At 41.5% G+C, this 19,576-nt stretch overlaps 1 protein-coding gene across 4 annotated transcripts in view; it reads left to right on the forward strand.

Moving 5' to 3' along the window:
* stxbp5a (syntaxin binding protein 5a (tomosyn)) overlaps window positions 1-19,576 on the forward strand; it is an 87,320-nt gene that overhangs the window by 42,468 nt on the left and 25,276 nt on the right. For all 4 annotated transcript variants that reach the window (XM_029462778.1, XM_029462779.1, XM_029462780.1 and 1 more), the window contains 4 exons: window positions 1,502-1,636; window positions 10,908-10,971; window positions 11,464-11,547; window positions 19,172-19,295. In XM_029462778.1, coding sequence (XP_029318638.1) covers window positions 1,502-1,636; window positions 10,908-10,971; window positions 11,464-11,547; window positions 19,172-19,295 — 407 coding nt within the window. The remainder of the gene's footprint in view (window positions 1-1,501; window positions 1,637-10,907; window positions 10,972-11,463; window positions 11,548-19,171; window positions 19,296-19,576) is intronic.

Below are 19,576 nucleotides of genomic sequence, written 5' to 3' on the forward strand. Positions count from 1 at the left end.
ACATTAATATACCGCTAATTATAGTAATAGTAATAATAGTTGAAGGACTATTTAAACATGAGGTGAGAGTGCACAGGTGGAAACAATCAGGGGCGGGGCAGACAATCACACCAAGGAAGGAAGTAAAACAAGACATGACACAAGGAACATTTCAAAACAAAACAGGAAGTGCACGACGAGACTAGACATGAGTGAATCTAACCACACAAAGTGTGCATGACAACCTCAGACTAACATGAAAATAAACAAAAGCCTGAACTGAACATGAACATGAATACAGTTAACATAACTGACGAGACACAACAGGAAGTGTCACATTCTTACCCTTTACAGGTACATTTACATACATTTCATACCAGAGAGTCGGAGTCGGAGTCCTGCATCTTGTTAGTTTTAGGTTACTAAACACATGTGGTAAAGGTCAGGGGAAGAAGAATGTTTCCCTCACTTTAACTATACAAATGTTAATCATGCTTTAGCATATATTATAAGGAAAACAAATGAAGTGCTTTGCAGATACATTCAATTAAAGCGTTACCTCGTTATGGTCATATTTACGATGTTAATGTTGATATAAATAGTATTATTTTTCCTATATATTTGTATATTTGCTACTTTTAATGTTATGTAGTTTGGAAAGAGTCAATGAAGCATGGGGAAATGGATTATTTTGATCTTTCCTGGGATAGTGCAATTAAGATACTATTTGATCGGATTATATATATAAAAAAACACTTTATTTTATCTCAATTGAATATTTTCTTGACATATTGTAACTTCTTTGACGGCAGATATTACATTCGGTTGTGCCGTCTGATTCCATCGCTAAATAAGAGCTAATCTGTCACGAACACAGGGGAAACACTCCAGTGTGTCCTTTCTGTTGGAAAATAATGGATAAAGAAGAAAGTGCTGTCAAAAGAGATGGATACAACACTTTATCTTCCTACTTGGGTTGCTGTGTCCCAGCTGATGAGCCAGGGGCGTTGTCTTTTATACACGGACCGCTGAAGTCCACAGGTGTTGCTCAAACCACCGTAAAGGATCACTGGAGGAGCGGGATGACCTTGAGATATTAGCGAGCCGGATTACCAAGGCTCTACATTATTATTCCTCAGATGGAATGGAGGTTAAATTGAAGGATGGATGAAAGAACAAAATTATGAAAAAGGGATGAGAAGTGAAGGGTTTCTAACCTCTCATTAAACTTAAGTCTGATAGATGGATGAAAAGAAGGAGATTTAGGAGCGATGATGAAAACAGGAGCATTATGGGTGTCTCTTTGCCCACATGTGTCCTGTAGGTCTGGAGAGAGAAGGTGGCTCATTGAATGTCTCAACATTCTTTGGTTTGCCGCTCTCATCTCGACTGCCTCCACCTGATTTTCGTGAAGCTTCTGCCTCTTGTCTGTCTTGGCTTTGTCTTTCTGGTTCCTCCTGGTCCATCCTTTGGTTTTTACTCCCTGCTACTCTTTTTAACTCATGTCTCCTTCTCTTCACAGAATAACTTTCTGCCACCTGCCCTTCCAGAGTAAATGGTTGTACATCGGCACAGAACGAGGGAACATCCACACCGTCAACGTGGAGTCCTTTATGCTCTCAGGCTACGTCATCATGTGGAACAAAGCCATTGAACTGTGAGTGTTACTGCCTACGTGTCGCCCTCCCACTCTTTATGCTCTAAAAGTTCCTTGCCTTTGCTCTCTTCTTCTCCTTCAAACGCTGCACAGTTTAACATGCGGCTTTATAGGTTTTTGTGACATATGGACGGGGTTCTCATCCACAGTGAATCACTGATACTCAGATCAATATTTGAACTCTGTAGGAATCAAACCCATATCTCCAGCACTGCAACATTAATCCCAGGGTCTATTGACTCGCCTTGCAGCACTTCGGGGGGGGGGGGGGGGGGATATGCTGTGTAAACAGCATTTTACCTTGCAGAAGGTTGTTGTTCCTAAATGTAATGAGATAAGATAAGAAAGAATCATTAGTCAGTCTATCATTTGCAGTCACAGTGTCGGACTCCAGGTAGTGAGCGACCTGTCTCTTTGCTGTTTCAATTGATCTGTCAGTTTGACGGGCTCCATTTTGGTTCCCTGCTGTAGAAACTTAAATTATTCACTGGAGCGTTTTGCTTCACGCTTTCCCCCTCATCCCCTTCTGTGAGTGTGTGTGTGTGTGTGTATGTGTGATAGAGGACAGAGGGGAAAACAGGGAGGAAGGAGTGAGGGGGTGGAACAGGTGTCTGCCGAGATCAGTGTATGGTTCACACAGACGTCTCGTCGACAGGGCTGCAGGGAGGAAAAGGCGAGGGTTAGTGGTGGGAGAGGGGAGCAGGAGGGGAGGAGGGGAGCAGGAGGGGGAGCAGGAGGGGAGCAGGAGGGAGCAGGGTGAGTGTATGACTGAGAGGAGACGGGAGCGGAATGGATGAGACAGGGCTTTCGCCCCGGGGAAAAAGACATGCAGAAGGGGAAGAGTGATGCAGGACAGGAATGGAGTGGTGACAGAGGGATAAATGCAGGTAACAGAGGGCAGGGCCGAACAGGAGTCGTGCAGATAAGTGAGGGTAGAGGAAAAGGTTTCCAATCAAAGAAAGAAATGGCAGAAGAGGAGGGTAAGGGGTGATAATGATGAGCTAGAGGTTAGATGTCGATAAGATAGAGAGGTAGATACAGGAGTTCTTCTTAACCAAAGGACAAGCAAATAACTTCCACTTTTATTTACCTTTCACTCCTCTTCACCTTGTTTCACATATACCCCCATCCACACATTATTTCAACATGTCACCTCAATTCCAAGGCTGTCTCTTTGGTCAAAATACGTGCTCAATGTACAGCAAGTGATTGATAATTTAATCAACATACAATCCTTGAAATAATGGACTGCTTTTATGTAGCGCTCTCTCAGTCACCCATTAACACACTCACACACAAGTAACTGTGCAAGGCACTGGCCATAACCATCGGGAGCAATTTGATGTTAAGCTTTTTGGTCATGTGGATGATATAAGGCATCAAAACCTCAACCCTGCGATTAGGGGATGATCGGCTCAACCTACCGAGGAAAAAAAAAGAAGAAGCGTGATTTAAAAATATCCCAAGGAACATTTGTTTCATTTCTAAATCATTGAGTATGAAACCGACACAAACAAAAATAAATCCTTTTGCTTAAAATTAGATTTAAGTCCTGATCCTGCAAATATACACATTTGGAATCAAGTGACATTTTCAATAAAATGATGTTTTAGCATCTATTTTCTGGTTTGATAACGATTCCTTTTTCACTACATCAACCATAACCTCTGGCGGGACAGTTCTAGAGGTAGATTAGTCCTTTGCAAAATGCTGGAGAATTATTTTTATTATTTTTATTAGAATTAGAAATATAACCTTATGCCACTTTCACATAAAACAAAAGGTCACACAGCCTGTAAGTGGAACTTTAAATGGCCTCAATGTTCCCCGCTCCACATCACAGATTGCAGAAGGGATTAACATTACAGTAAATTCACTATATATTGTTAAGTCCAAAATAAAAATAAAAATGTTTCTTTTTATTTGCAATAATACATGACATATACTTACAAATTACAAGTGACATACAGTATACGGTAGTTAGAGCTGGGCGATATGGCCACAATGAAGCAACCAGTGGGAATTAAATACTGATTATTATTATTATTATTATTATTATTATTATTTAATTACTTCATGCAAAATGAGCATAATAGGTTCAAGCGAGAAAAAATATAATTTCTATATGTACATTGATTATTTTTACCTACATGCAGAAATTGCAAAGTAATCAGATTTAGACAATAGTTCGATTAAACAGAGTTTGATCAGACTTTCTTAGAAGTTTCAGTTAGTACAGTATGTGCTTGTTATTATCAATTTAGATGACGTTATTGTGTATCACAATATATGATTTCATCACGATATACGATTTCATTGAAAGAAGATAAATGATCATATTGAATTATCGCCCAGACCTAAGTATATTATAGTTTGAAAAATACTTAAAACCGACCTGCATGACCTGAAATGTACTCCCATCCCCGCTCTTTCCTGGTATCTTACAGCTGTAATACATCATCTAAGTTAACATTCGCTTCTGCGACAACTTTGTTAAGCCACAACACTTGACACGTTGTTGGAATTGAGCTTTCCATGTCTTTCGGTTCAGTTCTCACCCACACAGCCATTCTGTGGGATACTTTTGCATATGTGTTTGAGTGTGTGAGAGTGTGTGAGAGTGTGTCTGTGGTTTGCTTTGATGCAGATCAGAGAGGTGCGAGGTGATTCTCTTGTTCTCTTTCCTTGTGTCTCTCTGGCAGCTGGGGGGGGGGTTGGTAGGGTTGGTAGGGTTGCAGTCCGGATACAAAAGCTCCCGTACCTCTCCCATTATTCTCTTCTGACGCGGTCATCAAAAGAAGACAGCACTTGAAATTGTGCTGTAGAAATTAGTCGAAAGGCAGAAAATGTAATGTAAAAAAAAAGATTAAGCCAAAATATGAAAGCAGTAAATTCTAATTACTCTAATTACTAATTATATAAATTGATCATCTTTAGATGTTGAACTGTTGAACTGGCTCTGGGAACATGTGTTGGACATTTTTCAAATTTTCCACATTTTATGGACTAAAGGATTTTATGTTGGCCCTCAATTGCCCCTGAATGAACTAGGTCATATTTCAGTATCGTTAGCTGAGCTATACTGTAGGAGTCGTAGTATATTATTGTCATAACTCGACCTTAATTAATATAGTGCTGCTGAAAGCCTTATTAACGATTGTATGTTGAGCCCTGTCGCTACACCTACTGTGATTGCTGGTATGAGGCCAGGACATTTAGCTCATTATCTAACTCGGGCACATTTACAATGAGGTGAAAGCTGAAATTTTGATTTATGTGCACTGTCCCTAGTAAGTAAATAACTACATAAATGTGTACCGGGGTCATCATCCCTTAAGGCGTTTCTATTTGGAGACAAGCTGCAGTAGCTGTGCCAGTGGCCCAAGGCCTGGCCTGGCCCAGTGCGCTATTGGACGCACATCTCTTAAAGCACATAACCAACTGCATGGCACTGTAGTTCAGTCTGTGCTATAGGCATTAAGGACATTGCCATAAGGCCATGTGTGAATCTGTGTTTTCCAAATGTTGCATAATTGTATGTATATTCTGTATTTATATATTTGTACCTGGCAGCGTCTGTCTGTCTGTGTATGTTTGATTTGATTCAGATGGTCGCTGGGTACATAGAGCCGGGGAGAAATGGGACAGGAGTGGTAAAATGTTAACAGCTTATATGACACATAGTTCACGTGAACGTGTTGGCCTGAGGGCCTCTTCTGTCCTCTTTTATTTTCTCCCACTCTCCCACTCAGGACCCTGAAGCTACAGTAATTACTTGTTTGAATTGTTAATGCTTCTTCTACGTATGTTCCTGCATACTGTGTTTTCATGCATATGCGAGGTCCTCAGCTGTTTCAGCAGTGCACTGCTAGGGCAGCATCCCAGCCTCCAGTATCCTCAAAGCCATTACGGTGGTTCCAGGACCCCAGGCTGCAGGTGTCGTCCCGGTGCAGTGACCTTAACTTAAGCAGTGTTTTATATAGATAAATAGCAACACTTAAAAGACATATTCTATATTTTGGGACATTGATTTCTTGTTGACAGTATAGCGAGAAGATAAATACAACTCTCATACCTGTGTGTTAAATATGATGATAAGTAGAGCCAGGATACATAGTTATTTTATATTAGCATATAGACAGGAAGCCAGTGTGGCTCTGTCCAAAGGTGAAAGAAATCTGCCTAGCAGCACCTCTAAATCTCACTAATTAACAACATTGAAAACAACATTTTGCGTATTTACAGGGGGTTATGCTATTAAACGCCGGGATTATGCATGAGTTATGACAGGGCCTAGGCTAGCTGTTCCCCTCTTAATGCTCTGCTAAGATGATCAGCTGCTACTGTAGCTGTAGCTTCATATTTAACTGACAGATAAGTGAATGAATCTAACTATTCCTTTAACGGCAACACATCACTTACTGGTTGTTTCTGTTGCTCTTGCTGTCTTTCAGTAAGCTGTTAACCTGGAACCAACACACCGTGTGTCAGGACTGAGCTGACCACGGTTTTGTTCAGTTTGAGGATTTAGTTGAAGTTTTGTTCATTCATGTACTGAAAACCTGAGTGTGTACTCTTCAAGGTCAGGAGGATCAGTCCTGCGGGGCTAACACTTTCATCTTGAACATGTTTTTTTTTATTCTGGAATAGCTATACATAGCAATCCTGTATGGAGAACTAGAAGAGCACTTGGAGGGCGCAGAAGTGAAAAATAATGTGTGTATCCGCTCAGTGACTCCACTATTCAATGGGTTCTTCCTTGGTCCATGCTACAGTCTTCCACCAAGCTTCATGAAAACAGGGCCAGCAAACCAAACAAAAACATAACCTCTTTGGCCGAGGTCGCCATACGTATACGTACCGCAATTGTGAGCTTTACATAAAGTCATACCTGTCAACATTGGAATTTCAAAATAAGGGACATTTTTTTTGGCGGACTCCATCCATACCTTAACATCTCTCAGCCACCCAGCACCTACCTATATAATGTAAATGTAAACACATAAGGGACGGGAACATACATTCAGGAAATACATCCTTATTTAAAGTATGTACTACTTGTACAGACATTATAAGATGTATGTATTGTATTTATTAGTTATTATCATCAATTTATTTGATGATTGATGAGTTGTGTGGCTTTTGTTTCCCCCAACGAGGACTTCCTTGCGATGGCAGAGTCGGGGAAACATGTCCGCGACACTGCGACTAAAATCATCGCAGAAGCTGAAGGCTACATTATTTTTAACACAAAGCATCGACATCTTTCCCTCAGCTTTGCTCACTTGCTTTGCCTCCGACACAGTTCTTGTCACACATGAAGTCATTGACGGTGTATGTTTTGTGCCTCTTGGGCATGCTTGTGCTTGTACGATTGTTCAACATCGCTTATTCCGCCGTGTGCGATGCTAAAATCTGAATGGCACACTTTACAAAAAGCTTTTTATTAAATAAGGGAAGGTCTCCTCCCATTTGGTTACTTGCATAAAGTTTGAACTCGTTTGACAGCTGCGTCTCCATCTATCTCCCGTTCACTGTGACTCTCATCCATATGTTCTCGTCTTCTTCTTCTGTGTTATTGTTCCTGTTTTCTTCTTCTGTGTGTTTACTGGCGGATAACGTTTTTCAGCTAAAGTTAAACATAATGCTGCCACCTGCTGTACCGGTTTTGAAAGGTTAAAAATACGGGATGGGTTGACAGGTTTGCATAAACTCCATGCATTAACACACACACACACACACACACACACACACACTTTCACAGTCTACCAAGGTGACATGAGGCCACATACTGTATGGGCTTGCTACAGACGGGCTGTTCAAGTTGTGTTGCCGCGGAGACATGTCACGGTGACTGTGCTTCTGCTGCCTCACAGTGTCACCCGTGGTGACACCAGATGTTCAGGATTTCACTGTGTGTGTGTTTGTGTATGCAGTTCAGGTCTTGAAAAGGTACGCTGAATGAATACCTCTGTTTTATTCATACACACATAGTATCAGATCGTTTTTTTATTGTGTGTGTATGTGTGTGTGTGTGTGTGTGTGTGTGTGTGTGTGTTTTGGTGTTACCCTTCCTATTGCTTAAACTTCCCCCCCTGCGTCATCTACACACCCACAGACATTTGCTCGACGGTGCGTGTGTGAGCACTCCGTTTTGTGTGTGTGTGTGTGCTTGCAACACATACGTAATGGACCATTTTCTTTAATGTACTACTGAAGGCATCACTGGGTGGGACGGATATTTGATATACAAAGAAGGATTCAATGCAATAAAGGTTTATAACAGATGACTTTTTAAAACTGAAGGTGCCAAGGGGGCGAACATTTTCAAGATTTTATGACGTACTGAACAAGCGTTATATTTGCCGTGAGGCATTTAGTTGAACTCTAGTAGTCGTGTGTGTTTACGTGCGTGTTTGTGTGTGTGACATGGAGGACCTTGAATCGGTAGCTAAAAGACAAGAATGTGATACCCATAAATGTGAACGCTATAGGATAATGGCATGCTCACAGTCTAACAAGTACTGTATGCATATAAACAAATACAGTAGTATGTATGCATACTAAAGCCCCGATCTGTATGAACATGCACAAGCTACCAGAGACACACATACCCAAATGTTTTTGTCCCTGAAGACCTTTTTTTTACTCTGTATGCAAAACGTAGAGTCATTAGCAGTACGCAGGCAGAGACGTGTGCTTACAGGAGCGTGTTGAAGTCGTTCGGCAGGCGTTGTTTGTGTGTGTGTGTGTGTGTGTGTGTGTGTGTGTGTGTGTGTGCGTCTGTGTTTGTGTGGGTGGGTTTGTGTGTTTGTGGCAGAGTATGGATGATTTTTTGGGAGCCCTGTCTGCGCTCTGCCCATCCTGCCTCTGTTGCCATGGTGATTCCTTCATCTCCAAACCTGAACATGTATTTGTGGACTTTGTGAATGTGTTGGTGTCAGATTTGTTTACTGTATAACAACAGGTTTTAACAAAACGGATTTGTTATGGCGGGGTCTCACAGGGGAAGATGGAGAACGTGGCGCACAAAATCCTAAAACAAGAGAAAATAAACCACGTGGGACGGACGGGCGAAGCTTTTATGCAAGTTGCATTTTGTAATTCAGCAAGAGAGTAATTGTTTGTTATGGATGTAGGTTTTACTAATGGGGTGGATGGTAAGATGTGTCTTAATTGTACCAACATGAAAGTGTGTGTGTGTGTGTGTGTGTGTGTGTGTGTGTGTGTGTGTGTGTGTGTGTGTGTGTGTGTGTGTGTGTGTGTGTGTGTGTGTGTGTGTGTGTGTGTGTGTACGTGCATGTGCTGCTGTGGACGACGTCTGTTAGCTGAGGGACAGGCAGTGAAGGGGGATTAGATAAATCAACAGCTCCAGCTGCTGCAGAGCTTAGGTAATAAGGCTCCGGCACAAGCAGGCTAAATATAGAGACAACTGACTGACTGCCTGCCCACTAACTGCTACCTTCTAACACACACACACACACACACACACACACACACACACACACACACACACACACACACTGCTGTAGATGCTTCCCTTCTCTGGCCCTTTGCTTGTACTCGTATAGTAATGCAGAGATGCAGGGCTAAACTTGAATAGGATTTGTCGGTTGCGGTTCGTTAACACAACATTGACAAGTTGACCCATCCTACCCGGCTCAACGACCACCAGAAGACACACTTCCCTTGGCTGTGTATAAGGGTGCTTGTCCGCTTGGTGTTTCGCCACACTGTATCTGTTGTTTCCTTGGCGCTGTGTCAATCATGTTTTGTAGCCTCGTCTTGGACCGCTGCTTACGATTTGGCACCTGGTCGCTACGTTTTTACAGAGGTTGAAGCCCTGAAATGTCCCGAACACAGAGAAAATAAGAAAATCCATTCAGACACAGAAACCACCACACACTTCTAGTAAGTGAAGATTAGGAGGAATTATTTTTGTATGAGTCAATACATTGTTTGTTTTTTTGGAAAAACCCTAATCATTCTGCCTTTTGAAGAAAGGGAGTTGACATTAATCCTCCGTTTATGGATTTGAATCCAAAACATGTAGTTCAATTGGAATATATACAGTTTTTATACTTTATCTTATCACCAGCACGTCTTGTCCTTAACTGTCAGACTTAGAGATGAATAAAAAAAAACTCATGGTCTCCTTTTGTGTTACTTACATTTGGTTGCAGCGCCTTCCTTTTCCTCTCCTTGTCAGGCATCCCTGCCCTTGCTCCCTGCTACTGCGATTATGTTTCAGGCGCTAACAGTCACTCTTTTTCAGCTGTGACCTTCTCTGGTGCTCTGCAGCCCACACCATCTCTATAAGGCAGGGAAGGTTAGGTAAATTCTGCAGCCACGAGGCACGCGGAGAGAGGAGATTTGACATAAGCCTGTCTGGAGGGTAAAGCACAGACGGGAGGAGGAGAGGAAGGGGCAGCGAAGCATTTTGTGCAGTCTCCGTTGACATGCAAATGGGCACACACAAACACACCAACGCACGCCCATAGACATACACATAGCCATTGGGGACTGTCTGGCCTGACAGAGCCATCCATCACAGCCTTAAGTGAGCTTATGTCTTTGAACAGCCTTTTAGAGCCTTGGAGTGATTGGCAGCTCTGTCCTCCCTGGCGGACCTCTTCCACAGGTTCAAAGGCATTTGCTTCCCATCTTAACCCTCGCCATACTTAACAATGTAAGGGGAGTTAACCAAGGTCGCAGGTTTCATTTCAGCATTGGGAGGTACACTTACAAAGTTTGAGTACTCCCCGCCCCCCCCCCCTTTGCGTCTTTTGTTTTGGCGAAGTAACCTCTTGTGCATGTGCCACCTATTCACGGCAATGATGCATTTATTATTTTAATTCATTACCCTCCTGGACTTTAATAGCTCAAGATGTCTGCTCATGTTCTGCACATTTAAAACATATGCCACATACAGTATCTGTGTACTCTGAGAAGTCATAATATTTTGACAAAAAAGTAATATTGCGAGAATAAAAGTCTTAGTTTTAATGAGAATAGAGGCATACTGTTTCAAGATCTGTTAACAGTTTGTGTTCCAAATACGTTGATTAGAAATCAGTGGTTATATTTAAACATGTGGATCAAACTTACTTTGGACAATTAAGTAGCTGCTGGATATTGGTATTGGTATTACCTACCAAATTCTACACCTTTGGAATGAACTATATGTTTATGGCCTTGTGTTCATGTCTGAGTACTGCATTACAGCTTAAAGACTATAACACTGTCTCTCTCTTTCTCTCTCTCTCATAAGGTCCTCCAAGGCTCACCCTGGACCAGTTGTCCACATAAGTGACAACCCCATGGATGAGGGAAAGGTAAAGGACAACACTGCAAATAAATGCAAACTCATGTATTTCTTGCCTGTTTTACATTTTAATACATCCCCTTGGACTTTGACACATACAGGACACATAACGTAGAGCTTTGTGGGGTCATTCCCACTGCGCAGGGTTAGGGTTAGGGTGGGGTCATTCCCACTGCGCAGTTAAAATAGGGCTCATTGTGTTCAGTTGATCTGCTTTAGTGACACACATTTGAATTTCTATAAATAAGTCTTCAAAAAAAGACTTACACTTTATGTTCTAAAAATATCTTTTTTTGCATTTTCTGTCATCCTCTCTTGTAAGCCAGGGTGGGCAGGTTTCTTTCTGAGCCACCACAGTCTGCTTACACCTGACTTCCTTTCATGCTGTGGGAGAATGTCAAATGTATTACTTCCCTTTCCGCCCATCATGGGGTCTATTCTATCCCCTCTCTGTCATCTCTCCTACCTATCTCACTGACTGCCTGTCGCTCTTCCTCTCCAGCTTATAATTGGATTTGAGTCTGGGATCGTGGTCATGTGGGATCTGAAATCAAAGAAGGCCGACTATCGCTACACTTACGATGAGGTAGGCAAATCTCCCCTATTTCCTTTCTTCTCTAACAGCTTCCATCATTCCTCCCACTTCTGATCTACGGAGTATCTTTTAATACAAAAACTGGGAATTAATTCACGGGTGTGTGTGTGTGTGTGTGTGTGGTTGTGGGGTGGTTTTGTGCGTGTGTGTGGACAAACCAAGAATATAGGATGACGAGGCTTATGAGTTGAGAATGTGTGTGTATATATTGCACACACACACACAACTCAGAATGTAAATCTCCTCTCTCATCTCATGATGATGCTAACTGGGAAGGAATACAACTTCCTTCTTCCGGTTTCATCTCAGTATAGATAGAGATAGAGATATAGAAGGGGTCAGGTCAGCTCTACTGTGGAGTAGCTAGCTTCTGGCAGTAGCTTCATATTCAACGTACAGACATGAGGGCGGTATCAATCTTAAATGAGCAGAGTTCCCAAAATGTCAAACTTTTACTTCAATATCAGTTTTTAAAAAAGTGTGAATTTATGAAATATGTAAGTCACTTCACAAAAAAACAAACTTTAAAACAGACCTGCAGTCACAACTGAAGGAGATGTTTTACACACGAGTAGTGCCATTTACAAAGAAGAACAGTTTGTGAAATGCATGTTTTAACAATGTCATGATTTATTCAGTGGAGTGATGTTGCGAGGTTGCACAGTGATTGCGCTTGCATATAAAAAGCAGCGTGTTTTTTTTATTTTTTATAAAAGGTCCACCTTTTTATAAAGCACTGAGTCATGTGGCTTTATTGGCTTCCCCAGAGGCAATAGTGTGTGTCTATAAATAAGAGACGACACAACAATAAAAAAAAAAGAGAGACTGTGTCAGAGCTGCTCACATCCTAGACCACGTGTGTTATCCTTCACCAGATTATTTTGTATACAAAATCTTATTTACACTTATGTATTTCTGCATTTGGGTTGTTTGTTATGATCTATTATAGACGTGATAAAATGTGTGACAGCCCGGTTTTGGAAAATCTTTCCAATTCCATTTAATCCATTAGTTTCTGCTTATATTACTGTATGTGACTATGAATAGGAGATGCCATTCATAGACTTGTCATTGAGGTTTAAGCCGACTGAATGGTTGAAGGCAGACACACACACACACACACACTCACACACACACATATGCACACAATCAACATGTACATGGTCATACAGCGGGGTCCGTAGTGCTTAGACACAGAGCCAAACTGCCGGTTTAAGATAATGAAATTATTGTAACACTCGTGCTGTTGCTCACCTCATTGGCGGTGCTGTAAGCACGCTGAGATAAGAGTCACTGAGGACTACATAGACACAAAAATTAGAGTGGATTTTGTATGGTTCTCTCTCTCGCTCTCTCTCTCCCAGATAAGCTAATATCCTCCCGCTGCTCCTAGGGCATTACACTCTGTAGTATTGAATCTCCCAGAAGAGCTCATCTCCTCTCTCCAAACCCCTACAGTTACACCTCTCCAGAGACCGAGGGTTGAGTGGGCGGTGACTGCTTCTCATTTCCCTCACTATGATTTACACTGACGAAGAGAAAGCGCCTGCTCCACGTTCTTTCCTCTCTGCTGGAATGTCTCGGGGTTATTCCCCTGGTTAATACAGCCAAATGGTTATTAGAGTCAGATATATTTTAAAGTTTAATTTGGCCCCAGAACAGCCTTCAGGGGCAGAGAAGACAACCCTTGTGTTCTCCTGTGCGGCATCACGAGTGAAATGTGGTTATGACTGGGCCTTGACTTTTCGATGATTACTGTTGGGGACGGGGCTGTAGAACAACACTAATTAAATGGACTGAAGACTGATTGCTGTGGAAGATAAACACACCGGGGCTTTGTGAGGGTAAAGGTGGGCGGTATGGATAAAAATAAATAAATAAATTAATATCTGTCACTGTGTTATGGTCTTCACGTAATAATCAAACGACTGAAATCTTTTTTTTTTTCAAATGAGCGAACTACACGTATCTTCTACACATCTGTTCCGTCTGTGCAGTTATTTTATGAATTTACGACAATTTGTCGGTAAAGATAAGATACTCGATTTATCCAATGTTCTTTGTGCGGGTAAAGGTCACCTCTGTTGACAACTGAAAGGGCTTTTAAACCTTCATTTGTATAAATGTGATCAGACATTTCTGATTGGTGGACTCCTCTCAGTTGATATTCAGTGGGTGTCGATGGTGTTTGACAAATACATTTGACATTTCACCTGAGCACGAACACCAGTGTGCATTATTTAGGGTTCCCTCTCAGTTATTACCGTTTTGGTCCTATAACTAAACAACTCCGATGGTGTGCAAGAACTGTGTTCAACGCTTACAGAGACGGTGAAGGCTAACATAAATAAATGTCCCAACATCAAGATGGTTGCTCTGGTCAAATTGGATTACTTAGCTAATTTCTGCCAACAAAGTATATATTTAACATTAATTATAAATATTGCATGGATTAGTTGGTACTGTTGGAATTATTTGCCGTTATCATGAAAGCGTGAAAACTCTGTGTAGCTTCTACTAACAATACTGTAGGGTCAAATGTGTTTTCACAGCTATTAAATCCATTGCAAACTATATTCTTCCTGCTGTGCGCTCGTTTGTCCTCCTGTGTTCCTTCATTCAAACACTATTTGCCTAGAAGCTTGCCGCCAAGTATCAAGGGTTGTCGACTGAAATGAACAAGGAAGCTTTTCCTGTTCTCCTTTTCGACAGCCAGAGTAAACCAGCAGACCATGCAGTGATGGATTCAGGCACGTCTTAAAGAATATTTAAATTGTTGAGGTGTTTATACAAGTAAAAAGCGACGTCTATGGTCTTGGATTTCAAAAGATGGAGATAAGTGTTTTTTTTGTGAGAAATGTCGTCTGCCGCATTCTCGGCACATTTTTAATGATTCTTGCGAACTTTCTCACACGGCGTCAGCAAGCAAGGGTGCACATGAGGGAAATAATGAAATGGTTTTGACTCAGACGAAGGCAGCTTTTGTTAGTTATACATGCTGTCAAACTGCAGAACTGTCAGCAAATCGAAAACTTGAACTTGGCCCCCAGACGGCAACAAAGATTCTGGCAGAGTTCAGGCAAACGGCAGAGGCGATAAAACTTTTTGTTTTTACAAGCTCTCAAAGAGCTGAGAGAGCACACCTTCCACTCTGTGTTTATCAGTGGATTGTCTATTATTAGCTGTGGATCAGCAGTATGGCTTTCCAGTGAGTGCTAGCCAGAGAGCATCCGTCACTCTGACCCTGCGCCGTCTGACTCAACACCTTGGTCCGAGTCTGGCCCTGATGAATGGCTGATATCACAGCCAGATCAGAGTCTCTACTTCCCTCCTTCCCCTCCTGTTTGTTTCTCGCTCAATGAATGCATGGATGATTCATTTATGTTTGTGTCATACCTTCAAAAGGTCTATTATTCAAACTCACTAATATATTCTACAGTCTTCTTATAGAGTCCAACTTCCCACCCGTTTTCTTTTATCACAACTCTTGTGCACTTTCTAAATTTCTTTCTGTAATGATTTTAGTATTTCTCTTTTATATAATTATATATTATATAATTTCTCTCTCTCGCTCGCTCGCTCTCTCTCTCGCTCTTTCTTCTCTCTCGCTCGTTCTTTCTCTCTCTCAAGGAGAGAGAGGGAGAGGGGGAGAGAGAGGAGACGAGAGAGGAGAGAGGAGAGAAGGGAGGAGAGAGAGAAAGGGTCTCTCGAGAGAGAGGGGAGGGAGAGAAGAGAGAAGAGGGGGAGGGAGAGCTTTTCTTTCTCTCTCTTTCTCTCTCTTCTCTCCTCTCTTTTTCTCCTTCCTCTTTACTCTCTCCTTTATCTCTCTCTCTCGCTCTTTCTCTTCTCTCTCCTCTCTCTCTCTCGCTTTCTTTCTCTCTCTGTCTTTCTCTCTCTCCTCGCTTTCTTTCTCTCTCTCTCTCTCTCTGTTGTTCTCTCTTTCTCCTCTCTTCTCTCTCTCTCTCTCTTTAGCTCTCTCTCTTCTCTTCTTTCTCTTCTCTCTCTCTCTCTCTCTCTCCCCCCTCCCCCCCCCCCCCCCCTCTCTCCCCCCTCCCTCTCTACCTCCCCTCTCCATCTGTTTGTTGATCAAATCCTGGAAAGGGACCAGTTGTTTTTCAATTATCCGAGCTATTATTGAAGGCCAATAAAACAGTCAAACTTATTCCCACAACCACTAAGCATTAATAAGTTCAGTTCAAAGCAATACAAAACAGATTTAACAGCTTTTGTCTGTGGAGGGATTTGTGTTATTAACATATTTTAGCACCATAATTCATAAAGTAAGTAACCTTGAATGCTACATGTAGGTTTAGTCATATTTAAAAAGAAGTTGTAAACAAATGAGTTGCACTTTTAAAAATATCGCCAGAAATAAGTATTCTTTTTGATGGACAGCTCGTTACAGCTTGTTTCTTTCAGGGTTTATGGAATAATCACAACACAAAAACAGAAAAAGAAAGGATTTTATGTTCCAAAACAAAAAGGACATTGCTCTATGGAAATCACTGCTTGACATACTTGCCCCCAAATGCTTTCTTTCCCTTTTTTTTCTATAAATTAAGCTGTTTTTGGTTGAATGTTTTTCTACTTGAGCTGAATTACTGTGTGTGTGTGTGTGTGTGTGTGTGTGTGTGTGTGTGTGTGTGTGTGTGTGTGTGTGTGTGTGTGTGTGTGTGTGTGTGTGTGTGTGTGTGTGTGTGTGTGTGTGTGTGTGTGTGTGTGTGTGTGTGTGTGTGTTGCACTGCAGGGCTAAGCTGTCTTTGTGTCCCAGTGCGACACAGCCCTGGCAGAAGCTATTCTAATTGGGGTTGTGATATGCATGTTTATGTGTATATCTATTTTCCTTCACCAATTTCAATTTGTGTTTATTTTTGTCTTTGCTGTGAATTAGTGTGTGTGTGTGACTCTAATAAGTGTTGACTGAATTCTCTAATCCCCCAAATACCAATCTGTGAAAACTGACCTAATGTAATAAATCATGAAATTAGTCTTTTTAATTAGTATTGTTTGATATGATGAGAACCATGTGTTCCAATTACCCTACTCATTTTCCAATTAAGCGCAGTGCATTGTTCCCTATTGGTACTGTCACAGCGAACAATGCACTGATAGATTTCCAGAATTCAAAGCCTGTCAAAGCATCTCTGAATGGATGAATGAGGGCTTTTTCTCCATAAAAGTGCGCTAAGTTTTAGCAGTTAGCATTTTCTTGAATATCTGCAGACAATGTCCTGAATCTGGGCTGCAGTCAACATAAAGAAAAGAAACATCTTAGACCTTCCTACACTGATATTCAAACTCATTAATATCTCATCTTCATTCAAACGTAATCTAGTTATGAATAAAATGTTTGAACAAAACCTTTGAATCACTGACAATGCCAGGTCTCCGAGCCCCAAGACCATGCTTTACATGTCTAATTATACGTATAACTTACACAGTATAGGATAACGTATATCAGTTCCAGAGAGTGGGATGTTAAAAAAAATGTCACACTGCGTTCAGCACACCTGCTGTAGCTACATACACGCCACCTGGCACTGCACACTGGTGAATCACTTCTGGGAACAAATCATTGACAAACTGCATCCCACCTGTCCCTGTCACTCTGCCTACCAGAGCTCAGCTTAGATAAAACACATTACTCATTATGAATTACGGATCTAATTATTTCCAAGAGAATCATACTCACGAACAGGAGATCGGTAAACTCCATTGCTAAAGAATGCTTTAAAAAAACAAAACAAGTTATGTGTCATTTGTGCGTCGTTGTGGGAGTGAGAGGGAATGAGTCATTAACTGTGTAACGAGATAATGCGAGTTGTGCATGATTGTCACATAACCATAGCTCTGTCTCATCAAGATCACCGTGACCTGGAGTCTTATTGAAAAAAAAAAACCAGGACAATGAGACCTTTTTGAAAATCCTCAAGGCCGTGCACTCGAAAACTCCCAGCTCAGGAAGTTCTCCACTGTATCGCTTTATTGGTTTCGTCTTTGTTGAGTTCAAGGTCTGGCCAAGCAAGGCTTTGTGATGGATTACATACTTTACCAGCAAGCATTAGATTTGGCTTCATTACCCCTCAAAACATATAAATATGATACAATTTACTCTGGGACGGATACAATTACATTTGTTGTGGTGCGCATATCACCCGTGTCACATGAGCACGAGCCGACACCGTCTCATTTAGCTTTTTTTTCTTCTGAAATTGTTTGGTGAGCCCGATGATTAATGACACACCGAAGGTAAGATTGATACATACCTAAATAAATGGCAAGCTTCAATTGGAAGAGATTAACTTAACCTGACCGCGTGCTCACGTCGGCGAGGAAACAATTCACGTCAGAGGGGACGAGGGGACGAGGAAAAACGATGGCAAGTTCACACTTAAACAATAAGTGGAGCTTTAGCTTGAACATCAAAGAGTGCAAGGTGGACATAATATACAAAAGCATGACCAGAGCAGCACTTTATACCTTATACTATCCATCATGTCAGAGAATAATATGTCCAATCATTGTCTCTGAAAGAATATTTCCCCTCACAAAAGCACAGGGCTGCTGGTGTGACACATTACTGATGCTGCAGGTGTTCTGGTAAGAACATGCCTCTGGGTGAAAATTCATGTGACAATCCTCGTAACAGAAACTGCTTCGGAAGCCGTTGCGAGCTTCACACAGATTTTGGTGCACACCATCGTATTTACTTAATGTCAAATCGTACGCTGGGTTTAATTATGAGCTATGAAAAGGGCATCAATAAGCAAGGTTGCCCTTTCCTCCCATACTTTGTGCATGATCATTTTGTGTTTCGAATGATTGCTTGTCAGTAGATAAATCATGTTGAGCCAGGCTTACAACAGAAACCCAGACTGTTTAGATGGGAAGATGAGAGGACAGAGGTTGCGCCGTCTCTCGAACTCTTCCCTGTCTTTCCGTACGTTTCTCTGTATCAATTTCTCCATTTGGTTCTTTGCTGTTTTGTTGCATAATGCTTTCCCAGTAAATACTGTAACTATACATTACATTTTCCCTTTTAGAAGTTAAAAGACAATTGCAAATGTAAAACGCACTGACGTATTTTTCTTTTTTATCCTCTTTCTTTGCTTTTTGGGTTAACAAGACAGACTAACTAAATACTTGTATCTTAAATCCATCGCTCCAAATGACACCAGATGAACCTGAATTCACAAGAACAACTATGTTTCAATTATATTAAGTGTTTTTCTTGAAGGAATTTCCAAAAACTAATTCTTAAAATGATAACCATTGCAATAAAACCTTGCTCCTGGCATTGCTGAATAAAATGACCAATCCATTTCAGGCTTTTCTCTTCATTCACCAATTGCGTCACATAAAAGCTTCTTCTAATATATTCATTTATGCCACAGGAAATGCTCTGAAGTCAGGAGCCAGACCCTTTTTATCTCACTTACACCATCTGTTCAAGAGTATATAATCCAGAGTCATGAACATTGTACTGTGTGCAGTATGGCTGTGGCAGTGTAACAAACGTGTAGCGTAAGGGAGGTGGTGGCACATGATGCTTCGTTTTGCTAAACCACTGACCCCTAACTCCCCTCCCTCCAACATTTTGCATGTTGTTTCCTAGGCTATCCACTCAGTTGCCTGGCATCACGAGGGCAAGCAGTTCATTTGCAGTCACTCAGATGGAACTCTGACCATATGGAACATCAGAGTCCAGGGCAAGCCCATACAGACAATCACCCCACACGGTAAGGAGTTGGAAACACACCCAACAACAAACACACACTCGCATGCTGGACACAGGCTCTGTCCGAAATCACTCCCTATGCTCGTATTAGATACTCATAACTTGTAACCATAGTGCACTATATAGTAAACGGGGAGTGATTCAGACACAGCCAGATGCATGATGGTCTGACGGTACAATATTCAGTTGCAACTCCCATTTCAATATACTTGAGGTATGTTTTAATTCAACAAATGTGGTTGTGACATGACATGAGGATCTAATCTTCACTTAGTCCCAATT

The sequence above is a fragment of the Cottoperca gobio genome, chromosome 24 (assembly GCF_900634415.1).
Source record: "Cottoperca gobio chromosome 24, fCotGob3.1, whole genome shotgun sequence".
NCBI lineage: Eukaryota > Metazoa > Chordata > Actinopteri > Perciformes > Bovichtidae > Cottoperca > Cottoperca gobio.